The sequence below is a fragment of the Mauremys reevesii genome, linkage group 6 (assembly GCF_016161935.1).
Source record: "Mauremys reevesii isolate NIE-2019 linkage group 6, ASM1616193v1, whole genome shotgun sequence".
Taxonomy (NCBI): domain Eukaryota; kingdom Metazoa; phylum Chordata; order Testudines; family Geoemydidae; genus Mauremys; species Mauremys reevesii.
Window position 1 is genome coordinate 17999019 of NC_052628.1, and position 16501 is coordinate 18015519.

A 16501-nucleotide genomic window follows, 5' to 3' on the forward strand; every position below is an offset into this window, starting at 1 on the left:
TTCCAGATGTTCCTGTACTGTGGTCTAAAAGCCCTTTCCAGTGGCACATGAAGAGCTGCGCAGCCTCATGATGATCCTGGCTCCATCCTTTGTGTGCAGCTGCTGCCAGGACACCTAAAAGCATAGAACCACAGATGCCACTAGGGTCTGTTGCTCTATAAAAGGAGGAAGCTGCTGCTACAAGGTCATGGAGGAACTACCATCAGAGAGATCTGCTACCTGAAGGAGCTGCTGCCCGAAATCTCATTGCAACACCACCTAGGGAGCCACCAGATTGATTACTTCTGAAGCTATCACATGACAAAGAAACTACTGGGATTACTAAGGGGATAGCTATCACAAAAAGGACCCATTGAGACCACCATGTGAAAAGTCAGGCTCAGAGGGAATGTTGGCAAAATCTGGTTTCAACTTTTATTGTGAGGAGGGAGGTAGATGGGGGTAAAAAGGTAGAGAAGAGAAAGGAGGCCAGACCACGGTACCTAGGGGGAAAAAAAAAAAAGAGGGAGGTACCTAGAGGGAGATTTGGGGTAGAGGTGGGGGAATAGTGAGGCAAGTAGGCATAGAGAAACCAGGACGCCTGAAGGTAGAAGGTTGATTGAACTTGAGTTTTAGCACTGGGGAAATTTGTACACGTATGGAGCTCATGGGGGTGGCAACATCAACTGCAGTGGGAGTTTATTTTGAATGTCTATGTGAGGGAAAGTGTGAAATGGATTTTGTTTGGAGGGGAAACTGATTGTATGCGGGAGGAATTCACTTTGATTTGGAAAGAGTAATCACGAGATTGCCTCACTACTAAGAGATGCTCTACAATATGAAATGTTGGGAAACCCTGGTGTTCTCTCTTAGAGTCTAATTGAACTGTCAGTATCCAGTCCTGCCTCATTATTTTGTCCTGTAAAAGATCCTAACAGGGAACCAAATCCCTGCTTTGTGGAAAGTAAGCAGGGCCTAAACACTCCATTGGACTTCTTCTGTATTCAGCAGAATGTGCATAATTACAGAATTTGTGTGCAAATCTATTAAAATGCACAATTAGAATAAAATCTATCATATGCATACACACATATGCAAGTGATTGCAGATGTGCAATTGCACACAGAGGAGGTGAGCTGAGATCCCTCTGGACCATTTAGCAATTTATATACAAAAAAGACTTCGATCATCATCACGTGACAGATTATTTTTCCATGGAGGAGACTAATTTCTAAGAGATTTAAATGTCCTATATGAAAAGCATATAATCAATGGTCAAATTATTGCACTGATATTTGTTACAATGTAAATAAGTCATCTATTGTCTGTTTTGAATTGCGACTTTCCTGAAACACAAAGCACAGGAAAGTCTTTATAAACTCAGTCTCTAACACAGTTTATCTGGAGGTTAATTGGGAAGTGCTGGGAGAGTCTGCTTCCATCCCTAAATTTTACAGAGGGTTTTAGGATTCCAGATTATTTTCTTCCTTCCTTCCTTTTTTTTTTTTTTTTTTTAAAGTTGTTGTACCAGGAAAGTCTCTAGACATAGTTTGGAAGAAAGTTTGTATACTAGATACTTTAAATTAACTTCTTTGTTTACTGCACCATAATAAAAAAAATGTACTGTTTATAAATTTTCCAGCAGGGACTTTTACAACAATCCAAATTTATGGTTTGAAAATCTAACAACAGACAGGCTGGAAAGGAATACAAATACTATGGTGGGAAATATCTTTGAGCTGAATTTCACTCCCATGGTTGGTTCCCTCAAATCAATTATGTTAGCAATTATGAAAAGGGTAATTTTTTGTTACTGTACCCCACCAATCCAGATTAGTGAGTTTACATATCACAGGGTTAGTCAAGCAATTGAAACACTATGAATTTTAAGCTTTTTGGATTTTCTGCATACTGTTAACTCTGCACTACCCAGAACCACATGAGCTTTACTGAATAGAAGAAAAAGCTGGAATCAGTGCCTTTAAAGACCCAGGGAAATTGCAGACAAGCTGAAGCCACACCAGCTTGTGCTTTAGAAGTCAAATTTACACAAAAATAATGTCATCTCCAGGTTCTTGGGATCTATGTGACCATTCCAAAGAGATGAAGTGCATTGGAGAAAACAAGAACACAGCTTTAAGTTAACAACAGCCCTAAAATTCTTGTCTAAAATCAGCACTAAATAGGGAACCGGGGGTGGGGTAACCATTTCAAATCCAACTCTTCAAAAACAATAAAAAATGTCACCGATCTTTACAGAAACCTCTTCTGCTCAGAACACCAACATTTTGTTTAGCGATTTTATTCAGTGTGTCCTCTTACCAAGAAGTGATGCTGTAAAAGATGAAAATGGAATTTGTTCAAAAGTAACCAGGATGTCCAATATAGCAGGTGTTGCTTAGCTTTAGATCTCATTCCATCTTCTTAATTTATTAAACCCTCTCTTAGAGGGCAAAGACCTTGCCCAATTGAGTATTGAAAGTCATCTATAATGGGAATCTTTAGGAGGAGAGATTACTCTTTCACATAAAGATCAAGGGACTAGTTGTAGAAGACCTCAATCACTAAATTTGTGGGAGGTAGGGGAGCAGACAACCAGGGAAGGGTTTTGAGTCAGTCATCAAGGTATGAACTGGCAGAGATCCATTCCTCTAGAATGAAGGTGCTATAACTGCCACCCAGTTTGGTGAATATTAGTGGTGCAGCAGCCACACTGAAAGGAAAAGCCTGGCACTGGAAGTGTAGTCGCTCAAGGGAAACCCAAAGAATATGTGGTGATAAGAGGTTGTAGACCCATGCAGTTATGTATCTTTTAGATCTGGATGTGATACACTTACATGGCCCCTGCTGAACCTCGTGGGACCAACAGTGAGGCAAGTCGAGACCTTCAAATCTTGCTGAAAGACCTCTATAACAAGATGATCCAATATGGCTCCAAATTTCTTCTTTTCTGGCTCACCTGAAGAGGAAGAAACACTACACAGGATGTAGGATCCAAATTCTTTAGGTAGATTCTTTAAGAAAACAAGCCCAATCACGTGTGATAGGTCAAAACTATTTCTTAAAAGATCTTCACACAGGAACCTTGAGGGAGCAATGCTGATAGAAGTAGTCTGGATTTCATAGGGAATGAATGTTAAAAGCACGTTTGTCCCCAGAACTTAACCCCTGTTCTATAATAAGAAAGGGGCCATGAGAGTGTACCGAATACATAAATAAGTGCTGTAGTACTTTCTTCTTAAACAGCCAATGTATAAGGCATCTTAATTTGATGGTAGCAACCTTACAGGAACTTGATAAATAAGATTACATTGATCCTTCAGGTACTGTTTTTAAATCTCACTCACATATACACAGCACTAATAATTAGCTAACAGGGAGTTCCTGGAGACAGAGTTCTTGCATTTGTTCATTTCTTTTCAAATGAAGATCCCTTTGGGGTGAAGAGATGATCAAACATCAGTACAAAGAAAGGGATCTAAATGAAATCCTGTACAAAACAGAGTTTATAATAATATATTCTACTATTTTCTGAAAATGAGCATTCATCAAAAGTCTCCTTACAGGGGATTTAATGAATTTAAGAGACACAAAACAGCATTTTTTAATGTTTTATGTAAAGCTTTCCTCCAGTAAAATGCCTTTTACAAAGGTATGTTCTATCCCCTCCCCTTTATAAAACAGCAAACTTTTTAGGAACAAATGCTGTAAGGAGGACAACACAATGAAGTTTGATGCTTCATCTCAAAATACAGGGATATCTTTTAAAAAAGTGTTATGACTAAGTGAAATTCTCTAATTGTAGAACCATGAATGAAGGTACGGATTAAAGAGTTAGCCTCCTACACACTTATTTTAACATGCATGGAATCAAGCCTTTTCAGTTTCTTCTCCACTACACTTCTTTTTATTAAAAGAAGAGATACTTAATAGGAATCGCATTAAGGCTATAAATCTCCCCTGGAATGCAAATTATTCTGTCTTAAATTTAAACCAAAGCCAATTAGATCTCAGGTCATACTACCACTTTCTGAATCGTAACAACAGGGAACTGATGACCTCCTTACCTGTCGTGGCTGTTCAGTCACTCGTTGTGGATCTGATCTCACTTTATTGCTAGGATGGTTGGTAACTTTGGTTACTGGCTGTTTGAAAATGGAGGCTGTTTGTCTGATTGGCAGTGTCGTATTTAAGTCTGGTTTACCCTGTTAAAAAAAAAAAAAAAAGAATTAGCAAAGACCGTATAACAGATTGCTGTTGGATTAACCCATTTTTACTGACTTGTGAAAGAATTTGTTGTTACTGCACTAATGAGTTCTTGGATAGCTAACCTTTCAACCAACTCACTTATTTTAAAGAAAAAACTGAGGTTTAGAAGTTTCAAGGCTACTTCTATGCAGTGGAGAAATAAAGCAGCATGACAGCCCACCTTTCCTTATTTATTTAAATGACTTGTTGCCAAAGTGAGCTATTGTCAGAAAGCTAATGACAAATTCAGCCTTCCAATATTCAAAGCAAGTAATTTAGGGTTCTAATAAACAAAAGTATTATTCAGAAATTCACAGATATTAAGACCAAAATAGACCAATATGATCTAATTGAACCTCCTACATAAACACAGATCATAGTATATCCTGCATCAAGGATCTTCATAACTTTAATTGAGTTAGAGCATCTCTTTCAGAAACATTTTTAATCTTAGAGTAAATGACATTAAGTGACAAAGAAACCCTCACAACCCTAATAGTGTTCTAATAGTTAATTACCCTCACTACTGTGAAAACAGCTTGTTTGTATATCAATACCTTCTATATTTTTTTTTTAAAAATTATATTTTGAATTTGTTTCATCTTGGTGTGCTTTAAGTAACTTCTCTATCAATATGGAGATTTTAGAAGATAAGATGTTTGACCTATAATCTAGTTCCAAACTAGGATACTTACTGTAAAATCTTGTTTCCAAGAAGAATGAAAAAATTGCCCTTGTTTTAGATTAGCTCAGGCGAAAATGGACATAATGTATCTTAAGCGTGAACTTATTTTTATTTTACTGATAAATGAATGTTTGCATGACTGGCTCTGTTGTGCTCAGGTATTTTCATAAATGGGGATTATATTTTATTTCCCATAGACTGGTGACAATATTTTTAGGATATATGATCCAGATAAGAGTATGCTAGTTTCCTCACATGTGGTCTTATGCTTGATATTTTGGCAGTGGTATGTCATAGGTTGAAAAAACTTCTGAGACACAGAAAATACCAAATATTTTATGAATTGCTGGCTAACACATCCCACATACTTAAGAACTACCGCCAGTGTTTTCGTCCATGAAAACAGAGTAATTTCAGATATTCAAAACTTTTTATTTCAGAAATTTTGGATATGCATTATATTAATACAAAAAAATGTATAGACAAACCTGAGCAATATGTAATCATTTACAGCACAAAAAAGGTGGTAGCCGACATTACGTTTACAGACTTTTAAAAAAAACAACAACAACATTGTCAGTTTTAGAAAATTAAAAAATGTATTAAGTGATCATCAGTATGAACACAAAACAAAATTCTTGCCACACAAGACTATACAATTAAAATGAAAGCTGGATTATTGTTTTATGCAACAATCTAACAGCAAGGGGAAATTTGCAATAAAAAATACATTTCTGCTTATACTAACATTTTATTGCAAATATCTGTATATCACCTATATCAGCATACAAATATTCACTGACACACACTTAGGATAAATTAAAACTCTTTTGCGCATACATCTTCATACTTTCCAATCACATACAGTAACGTTGCGGGGTTAGCACTTTTTCAAGATTGGCGAAACTGCGTTCAGCATCACCTGAATTGCACTGGATTGACAAAACAACATGAGCAATCTGGCTAAGTCTTGGCAAACGTTTGTCCATGCTTTTCCAAAAACTGGAGAGAGAAATGTCATTGGTACTAGGAAGTTAATTTACAATGTTTAAGTAAACTGCTCGCTCACCCTCAGGTACAGAACTCAGCAGGGGTATACTCTCTTCATAGTCACTGAAGTTGCAGGAGAGTACACAAACTTGCTTGAGATCAAGGATTCTCACATCATGAAAAAAATCTATATGCTGGCTGTTTGTATTTAAATACCCCTGCAATTTCGCTACACAGCTCTGAAAAACTTGATGCTTGAGATTGTACAGTGCATTCTGTCCTCTGTACTGACGTATTGCCAGCAGATCAGACGCCACGTTGTACACTTCTGTTGGTAATGTCAACCGTGATTCAAACATAAGTGGTGTCTGAACAAGTGGAGTTGCATCTGCTTCAATAAAAATTAAATTTGCCACAAGCAATTCACTCTGCAATAAAACACTTAGCTCCTCTAAAACAGCAGCCGTATCATCCAATTCGATTTCCCAAGCAATGAACCCCTTGTAGTACTCCACATGATGGCCGTGATAGTCAATGGCTTTAAACCAAGTAGTCCATCTTGTTACAACTGGTTCCAGTGGTAATGTTGGACTTTAAACTCCAAGGGCGATAAGAACAGCTTTTTTGTTAGAGCACACAGACGGTCCACTTCCATATACAAATGGCACCGGCAATCACCTAGTAAAGCTGTAATGTGTGCCCAGCAGGCACATCAATGCAGTTGTTTAAAATGCTATTTCAACTGTCTTTGAATGACTTTTACATGTACTCTGCATTATCTGTCACACCAGCCACTACATTCGAAAAGTCAATTTCATGGTGTACAAGGGTCTTTATAACAGCTTGTGCAACTGTAGAGTAGTTTAACGTGTTCTAACTCTACTGTTTCTATGAGCATGGCAGCAGCTGGGAAATCTTCTGAACTTGCATCAGCTCCATTAGAACATTTGCAACATACTGGTGTAGGCTGTCTGTATATTCATCCACAATTATAGCTGCATGCTGATTCTTCAATTTAACAATCAGTTGTTGCTTGTTTAGTTCAAAGACGTGGGGAAGATAGACTCATCTCAGTGTACTTGCTTGCAGGATACAGGCCCCATTTCATATGTGTTTGTTTAGGAATTCTCTCATTTTGCGATTGTCTAGTTTTTCTAGCGGGATGTTTGCACTGCAACAGGCCTCTACCCATTCTTGTCCTACCTTTTTCTGTATTTCTGATTTTCATTTTGTCATGCAAGCACACCAGTAATTGTGAACTGTGTCTTTGCTACTGTCACTTCGCCACCCTCTGCCCTTTGTTTTCTGTTTTCTATGGCTACAACTTGACATGGACCTTTAATGTGGTTTACTATGCAGACCTTTTTAACGTGGTCAAGAACTTCGCTGCAAATTGTACCAAATAACTTCCCTACATCCATATGGAACATATCTTTGCCGAATTCTTTAATGTTATCCTCATGCTTAACCATTTAGACATTGGTAGGAAACGGCTCGAATGCCTGAAGCACAAGTTAGAAAGTCATAAGGAATCAGAGATTCCAGAAATGAAAGGTAATTTCAGGGAAAAAATGCAGCAATATTGCCAATTTCCAGAAAACCCTGGCCCTACTAAGAACATCCCAGCCTTTTTCAGAGTGTAAAAGTGAAAGTGTGGCTAGGTGCACACACATCTGTGCTGACACCTAATAAAGCCACACAGGATAGGCACTGGAAAAAATGAAGTTCCCCAGGATTAAACAGCTCTAAATATTTTCCCATAAAGTATGTTCTGTGTTTTAAAAAGTCTTGAGAGACTTTATATTGTCATCTGTAATTTCTGATAAATAATAATTGTTAAACTTGTGCTTATCAAGAATGTTCTGTTAACGATTGTATTTATAATATCTGTGCTGGAAGGGAGGAAAAGAAGGAAGCTTACCACGTAAGAAGGAAGCTTTATAATTGGCTCTGAGGTTGTAGATCAGATAAAAAGTGAATAACTGGTTTCAATATAAGCTTCAATATAAGTATATACATACTTAACCAGATGCAAATTATAGATCTGATTGATTTGGTGAAGTTCTTTTGTTTGGTTATAAATCCCAACTAAAGCCACATACTTAGACTCCTTAGAATTTATATAGGGATTATTTTTGTACTCAGCTGATCATTTACCTCCAATATTAACTTGTTTGATTTGATAGTTTTAGTGTTTTATTTTTGTTCAATATTATTAAGGTTAGCTCTGGTGATAAGTTTTCTTGATTAAACTTTAGTTTTAGAGTTTTAATAAAATTTATAAAATAGAAACTGATATTGAGTTACAATTCCTGAGTCAGATTTCCTTCAGTAAGGAAATGGGTCCAGAAGGCCTGGGTTGGAGGCCTGGGTTGGATACCAGCCACTCAACCTAAAGGCCTGACCTGCACCCCCTAACAAATCTATGGTCTTAAGCTACAACATTTTCTTATTTTTAGTCTGAATGTGTCTCTGAGCTTCTAATTGGATCATGTTATGCCTTTGTTCGCAGTTAAACAGCTTCTATTTTGAGAAATCTTCTCCCTGTGTAGAAGAGATTTTTACAGACTGTGATCTCCTTGTCTGTATTAGTGCCATGTGTTATAATAATGAATCCTCTAAATATTGCTGCCAATGACGTCAGACCCATAGAGCTTTACTGGATTCCTTTTTAAAACATGCACGAGTGTGCCACTTATTGTTCAAATCCTATTGAGCACTTTTCAAACTGCAGAACTAGATCTCAAATTGCTTGTTCACTTTCACAAGGCCAGAGCTACAGTAATCTGGCATGTTTGGATGTCCATGCATTGCATATAAGGACATCCTATGTTTACAAGTAGGAGGTCATTACTCTCCCCCCCCGCCCTCCCCATCCTCTCACTAAGGAATACAGTGGTCTCCTCTTGGAGGAGGATTAAGTTGCAGCAAAATAATTACTCCTGAACGACAGCATCCACACAGGGGTTAACATTTTTAATTTATGTGCACTGACTTCACACTTTTAGTTGATATGCCTCAACTTTGCTTAGTGTTTTGGTGCAGACATGCCCTAAGTAGTAGCCCAGTGAGTGGTAACAAATTAACACATGGTAACTTGCAAATCTCATTTTGAAGATGTTTCCAATGGGGAAGGGCTGGAAATTTTCATGGTGGACTGAGGGCATTAGGTTGCTTTGCTGAAGTCTGAAATATTGTTGTGCATTTGTTAATATAGTAAAGCAGCTTTGGACAATGAGGGTCACCAAAATGCAACTATGTTCTTACATTAAGCACCTCTAATTTTCTAGCAGGCAAAGAAATCAGATGTTTTGAGATTGCCTTCCATCCAATAACAGGAATTTGTGTGAGACTAATGAATATAAATGTTTCCATCAAAAACAGGGGGATTTTTTTATTTTAAAAATACTGTGTTGTCACCAATTTTTTCACAAATGACACAGATCTAAAGCTTGCACTGAAGCCAATGGAGTTAAGATAATGGATGTATTTGGCCCCATCATTTCTAAGTGTATTATATTCCACAAACACTTTCAATATAGACATGAACACCAGTCTTCCACAGCTTTTCTGAGACAATATCAAGTCTTTTGGCATTATCTCCAGAGACTTTTAAACCCAAACAAACTTTTTAATTTCAGAACTTTTACACTATAAACAACCAGGGACACTTAAAAATAAACAATCAAATAAATAAAAGGCATTTTGAGTTGTGTGTTCAAGACATTTTGTGCATGCAACTTGAGATCCTTTTTTTTTTTTGAAGTATTTCCCTCAAATTATTCAGTGAACTGAAAGATACTGTGCAAGTACTGTGTGATCTTTCATCTCATTCTAGTTTCAATTTTTATTTTAAAGATATGTTTCTTTAGATATCTTTCTATAGTCACTCAGGAGAGGGATAAACAAAACAAACTGTGATACTCTAGCACACTACTAAGAGGCAAATAACAAGCTACTGTATTTTGTGTATGTGATAATTCGTATAGAATCCACACATACACTTAAAAGCAGTGAATAGGAAGCTTTCCCTGGGGAATGCAAGAGCTTAAGCAATCAAATTCTGGAGTTGTTAAGATTTCATTTTTTAAAAAGCTTTTAGACCTTACAGTTGCAGAGAAATACAAAACAAGTATTAACTATGGGGGAACATAAGATTTACCAGACACCTAAATAGCCTGAAGTCAGCCAGGGTTGGTCTGGGCTTCAAATTTCTGTGGTGCCATGGCCCTGGAAAGTTCCCAGGCTCTTCCATATCAACCACTTTCTAGGAGGTTCAGTCTGACAGCTAGCAGGAGTCTGTCCAACTGTTCAAGCGACAAGTGAATCAATGTAAAAGTATTCTGTAACCATGCCTTTACCCTCTTCCTAGCCTGCTTTTTGTGTCCTGATTATCCTCACTTCTAATGTCATATCTGTACTTTCCACTGACTTCAGTGGGCCATCAAGGAAGTCCCTAAAGCCTCCCACTGATTTCAGTGGGCTTTGGATCAGCCCCTAGTAAGCAGGGAACTCAGCTTTACTTGTTTTGATGCAGCTCCCTGTATACTTTTGGATGTTCAGAAAATCATAATTAATTATAATTATGCAGTACAGTGTGCGGTTGATTTTCAGAGTGCAAACTGAGAATTTTTAATGAAATCATAAACTAGCATTCATCCATGGTTCATTTCATGGTGTTGCTCCAATAGTTGCATCCTAGCGGTGGATGAAGTATCATCTCTGTATTTCACATAGTCTACATTCGTATAGCACTTTGGAATCCTTCATGATAAAGGACACAATGTAAAATGTAATGAAATGTCTATAAATGGTCTAATAAACATCACTTCATTTAAGACACATAAAGTAAGTTATGGTATTCAGTTACCAATATACTTGTTAAAGAAAGCTCAATATTCTTAATCAGAATGGGCTTAAAGGCCAAAGACTTCTCTGCCAAGTTCTGCTGCTGCTTGATTAACATCCTTTAAAAGCAGCTCTCCTCACATAAAGTCCCTTTGCCCTTCTAGGAACTAAGGTATTATATCATCTGTCAGGCCTGTCAATGCATCGTTGTGCCACATATATGCCTCATCCAGCTGTATTCTTCCTTACATAATATTTCAATGCTAGCAGAAATGTTTTCCAGAAGGCCGTCCACTTTTCCTTCTGGAAAAGATACTTCATACTGAGTATGATTTAGAAAGTTCCCACAATATTATTTCCAAGCCTTTCCAACCAGATGATCCTTAGATCACTCATTACATAAATGTTTGGTTAGAAAGTAGTCTAATACACTTTTCTTTCAAAATAAAGCCAACCACCAATTTGAAAGGGCCGTGGAAGGCATTTTTACAGCATAACAGTAACGGCAAACAACTGTGTTTATTAGTTCTTATTCAAAACTACTCTGAATCTCCTATTCAGTTCTCTCTTCAGGAATCTCTAAAATTAGCAAAATAGTTTTAAATACTTAAAATGTCCAAATTAAAGGCATTACAAATTATTTGAAAAGATTACTGTAAGATTGAAGCAAAACTCCTCCTTCCCCTCTACCCTCAACAAAGTCCATCAATCAAAAGGGTTTTATTGTTAATTCTGCAAGTTCAGTAAGTGCACTAATATCTAATCAGGATGCCTTGCAGTTTGTGTAGAAGACCGGATGACAGACTGTAAGTGACCCATAAATGCTAACAGCACAAAGAAGAAGAAAACTTACTTGCAATATCTACATGCTGGTATCAAGCTAAAGTTATCAAAAAACTTAACTAATATGTTCAATTAATGATGGCAGAGGGGAATTTTTTTTTTAAACAGGATTTTTCCATTACCATCTGTATATAAGAACATGGAACATAAGAGTGGCCATACTGGGTCAGACCAGAGGTCCATCTAGCCCAATAGCCTGCCTTCCAACAGTGACCAATGCCAGGTGCCCCATAGGGAATGCACAGAACAGGCAAGTGATCCATCCCGTCGCCCATTTCCAGCTTCTGGCAAACAGAGGCTAGGGACACCATCCTTGCCCATCCTGGCTAATAGCCATTTAACTGCCTATTTAACTGCCTCAATATGGTTGAGAAAGACAGCTTAGCTGCAGTTTTATACTTCGTCCTTTGCAAAAAATATAAAACAGAGGCAAATGATTTAGAAACCACTCATGGTAAACTGTTTGTACAAGACTAACAAGAAGTACAGTAGGTGTGAATAAATGTATGCACAAACATGACAAGGTAAATCTGTTAGAGGTACTGTATAAGAATTCAGTTGCAAGGTTTACTAGAAGATGAACACCACATATCTCTCTCCTCTAACAACTGTGCGTTAGAACTCACAAATAGCAAACTTCAGGATTAAATTTAAAGTCCTTTTTACTGAAATAACTACTGAAGAAATAATCCAGTAGCCCACAAAGTAAAGGTTTTAAATAGCATAAGATCTTAACAAATGATATTTGCCTAAGAAACTGAACAAACAGTAGTGTAGATTCTGATCTCACTTACACAGCTGTAAACCCAGGATAGTTTCTGTGATTTCAAGAGTATTACTCACAATTTGCACTATTGTAAATATCAGAATGTGGCCCAGACTTTTATATATAAAATTCTGCAAAACTCACCGAATTAGTTTCCTGGTACTGTACTCCTCCTCCATTACTTGCCCTTTCAAAAAAGCGCATGTCTGGGGGAGGGGTTATTATTTTTTTTTTAATGCACTCATTAAATGTAAAAGATCAGCATGAACTGTGTGGTCCATGCCTTCTGTCATCTGCCATTAATTTAATCTTGGGAATCCATGTCCTGGAAACCAGATGCAGCTTATTATGCATTTTCATGCACTGTCTAAATATATAATTGCTAATTTAAATGAAAACATTGCAACTTGTTTTAAAAACCCAACAGACAACTTTTGGAAAGAATCCTTACAGTATAAGCATTCTTACTGCATCCGTCACTATGGTATCTAGGTGTCAGCAGCCACGGCTTTATTGGTCATTTTCCTAACATGCTGCATCTATTATCTTTGCCTGTGTGTGCTTTAGTCCCCCAGCTCCCTTTTTTTCGCCTAAGCACTATCCAGAAGAGGAGTATATTTTCCTATTAATAAAAAAGCCTGATGCAGTCTCGTTTCACAGACCCCAGCTTTTAAAAAAATTGCTTCTTTTGGATGCATAATTTTAAAAGACCCCAACGTTTGTATAAATATTATGTAACTGCCTCAAAAGACAAGCTTCCTGGCACGTATGAAAAAATATGAAACATTTTAGCTCAGAACAGGAAGATGAACATAACAAGGGCAAAAGCTGGACAAGTGAACAGGATAATCTCTTGACACGAACTAACTTAACAGGTCTAATTTAGAAATGTGCTTTAAGCCTTATCGGTCATCAGATGAACATTACTGAAATTTGTTCTCAAATCACACACACGGGTCAACTCTCTAATTATTGTTTAAATTTGATGTTCCAGGTTTAGCCTCACCTTGATTGTTCCCTGTAGTAGTAGAATATTGCCTCTATCAAAAAAATCTACACCTCCATGACAACTAAAAAGATAAATATACAGACACACACAACCCTCAGCAGCAGGCTGCTTTACGCAGAAAAAATTGCTAAATGCACTAGAGGAAAGGGCAATTTTAGGATCTGAAGTAGCATAGATACACTTAAACACAGTGTATTTACTAACAAACCTTATTTTGATTGAGAGAATCATTCCTTAGTCTCTGTTTGTTCTTCTGTAATTTACTGGGCATCATCTTTCCAGTTCTGAAGTCAAAACTGCTGAGATCAACAGTGTTTCCCAGGTATCTTGCCAACTGAGGCTTGCTTCTGAACTTCTTACCACTTGGACTAAAAAGAAGAAAACACTTTAGTATGTTTTGTTTTACGAAATGATACAGCTTTGACTTCTTAGAACAGGTTTCATACCTTTTAAATTGATACTTTAAGAAGCGTCCATATCTTTATTCCATGCATCATGTTCACTGTGGTGTATTTATGCATGTATTAGGCAATTGAGCCGAGGTATCATCGCTCTCCTAAAATCCAGTCCCATCCTTTGCTCAGGGTTCTAACCTATGTTTCAGGCTGATGGACACAAGTATGCACTATCGGCCTGGAAGGTATCTTTAAATGGAAATTCAAACTGAATGATTGCTTCAGCTACTCTAATTAAGTATAAAAAGCCCACAATGAGAGATTAGATTCTGTCCAACTGCAGGAAGTCACTTGCTCTGTACAAGATATAGGTCAGTAGAATAGGCTTCAACCGACCATCCATTAAACCCAATCATTAATACACCAACCATCTCAAATCTCTAATGCCGTTAGACTGATACAAATATATAAAAATAGGATATAATACAGCATGGCACCATATACATAATTCACTCACTAATGCTGGTATCAGAGGGTGGAGAAATAACTGACCAGTAAGCAAGCAAGCGGCAAGATAAATGATGCATGATATGAAGCGAATAGTTACAGCTTTGGACCAGCACGTACCTTATCAAATGAAATGATGCTGTTTGTAGCAATATTTTGTCTGAGGCTTTATTTAGAATTGTTCCATTTGCCCCATTTGGCCGATGAATTTTCAACACTACCCTATTCCCACCTGTTCTTTTGAGCACCATCTGTAAACATTTGGTTTACCATCATCCTAAACAATCTTATTTCTATCAATCTGCATGCAACAGAACTTTCTTTTTCCCCACCCACAGCCCTTAACTTTCAGTAAGGTGCAGACAGATGGACAAAAGGTTTTGCCCAAATGCACCTCTTTTTCAAGACCACAGGCCAAGCCATTATTCACTGAAAGAAAGTCAACTTAGAAAAAAATAATGCTGCCTTAATAAGACTTAGAAGTGTGGCAGAAACAAGGTATTAAGAGACTATAAACAAACTCCTGGTCTATGACACAGTAACTTGTGACGTCCTCACAGCATAGCTGTGAAACATGGATAAAATCAAAGCAATGATCAAGTGTCAGATGTGGTGCCAATATAGCATTCTTATTGAACAATGATACAGTGAAAAACAGGAGCCACCAGGATACGGAAATGCACAAATTAAATTAACTGAGAACATGGTGATATTTTCAGACAGACTGCTTTGCACTGGAAACTAACAAAAGCAAAGCACTTCAGAAGTTGCCTAAAGCTGTTTGTTCTTTCAAAATCATTTTTGACAAGATATTCAGCACTGCAGAATGCAAAGGAATAGCTAAATAAGCACTGCAAAGGAATAGCTAAATAAGACAAATATAGGAAAATGGGTATTATCTGAAATAATACAGCCTTATGGAGAGCCAGAATTAACAGAAAGGATGAGTGGAAGCACTGCTCAATAGGGAAAAAAGACATTACAACGTGAAGCCAATCACAAATGTGGGTGAAGGAAAAAATGAGGACATCTTCTAGTTTTGGTAAACAACAACAACATAAACAAAAAAATCCAAGCTAACGTGTGAGCAGAAAACAAAGTAACTTTCTACATTTTTAGTTCTAGGGCTGGCTGTCATTGCTCTAAGTTCAATCAGTGGGAAAAAATACTGCATCAAAGATCAGAGACAAAAGCAAGTTGCTTATATGGCAACAAACTTCCACATTAAAGATGTAAACTATTTGACACTTTGACCACGTTTACCCTCAACACTCACCTGAGCAAAGTTCTGTGTACAAAGGTTTGCCAAATTCCCTGTTTTCTGACTAAATGAAGAGGGCTGAATTTGCTGGATAAGTCATTTTGTTGTGAATTGCTCTCCCAGCTTTATTCACGAACATGAAAGAGACACTCAGAAGAGAAAAACTAGCAACAACCCTGCAATCAAAGTCTATATTGTCTGTTCCAAAACCATGCTTTTAACAATTAAAAGCTTTATAGATTCTTAGTGCATGTGTATATAGCCATTTTAACCAATGTTATTACACTTGGGGATGAACAAATGGATTCAGTGAGTAGCTATCAAACTTACAAAAGAATCTGGATAACCCATATGCGCTTTGCAAAAAATTAGGTGAAACACTTATTTTTTCCATTTCTTCTGTGTCACCTTTATTCTCTTGTACAGATGGCTGGGGATTTTTTGCTAGAACATTTTTTTCCAATGGAAAATGCTGAATCTTCAAAACCAAAACGTTTTGTGCAAATGTATCAATTTCAATTAAACTTTCATCAGAAAGGTTTCTCAATTTCAGGATGGTATTTCTGGTCAAAACCAGAAACGCACAGCCACTGACCCCAGAAGCCAATAATCTAGTGGTTTGGGTACGCACCTAACCCTAACCCAGGTTCTAAATCAGGCAGAGCAGTGACTTGACCCTGGGTCTTGTGACCCAGGGACCTCTTGGTGCCAACTGGCAGAGGGCACCCAGGCTGCAGAGGGCTTTACAGGGGCCCCCGGGTTAGATATATGCATAATAGTTCACCAACAGGCGGCATGTGAGGTCTCTAGCGAGAGCCAGTAGCCCACTGTCACCATAATCACTCCAAATGCATATACTGATAATATATAAGGAGTTATGCATCTATATTGAAGGTTCTTAAGGTCTTGGAGATAAGGCAGGTCAATAGGAGACATGTTCCTTTCAGGCAGAAGGTAACAGATGTTAATC

At 37.4% G+C, this 16501-nt stretch overlaps 1 protein-coding gene across 1 annotated transcript in view; it reads right to left on the minus strand.

Annotated features, from left to right (window-relative positions):
• The window catches only part of MBD2 (methyl-CpG binding domain protein 2), a 58237-nt gene that overhangs the window by 29583 nt on the left and 12153 nt on the right, over nucleotides 1–16501 (minus strand). Inside the window, exons 2-3 of the mRNA XM_039544081.1 lie at nucleotides 13577–13736; nucleotides 4047–4184 (exon numbers count right to left, since the gene is read on the minus strand). Coding sequence (XP_039400015.1) covers nucleotides 4047–4184; nucleotides 13577–13736 — 298 coding nt within the window. The remainder of the gene's footprint in view (nucleotides 1–4046; nucleotides 4185–13576; nucleotides 13737–16501) is intronic.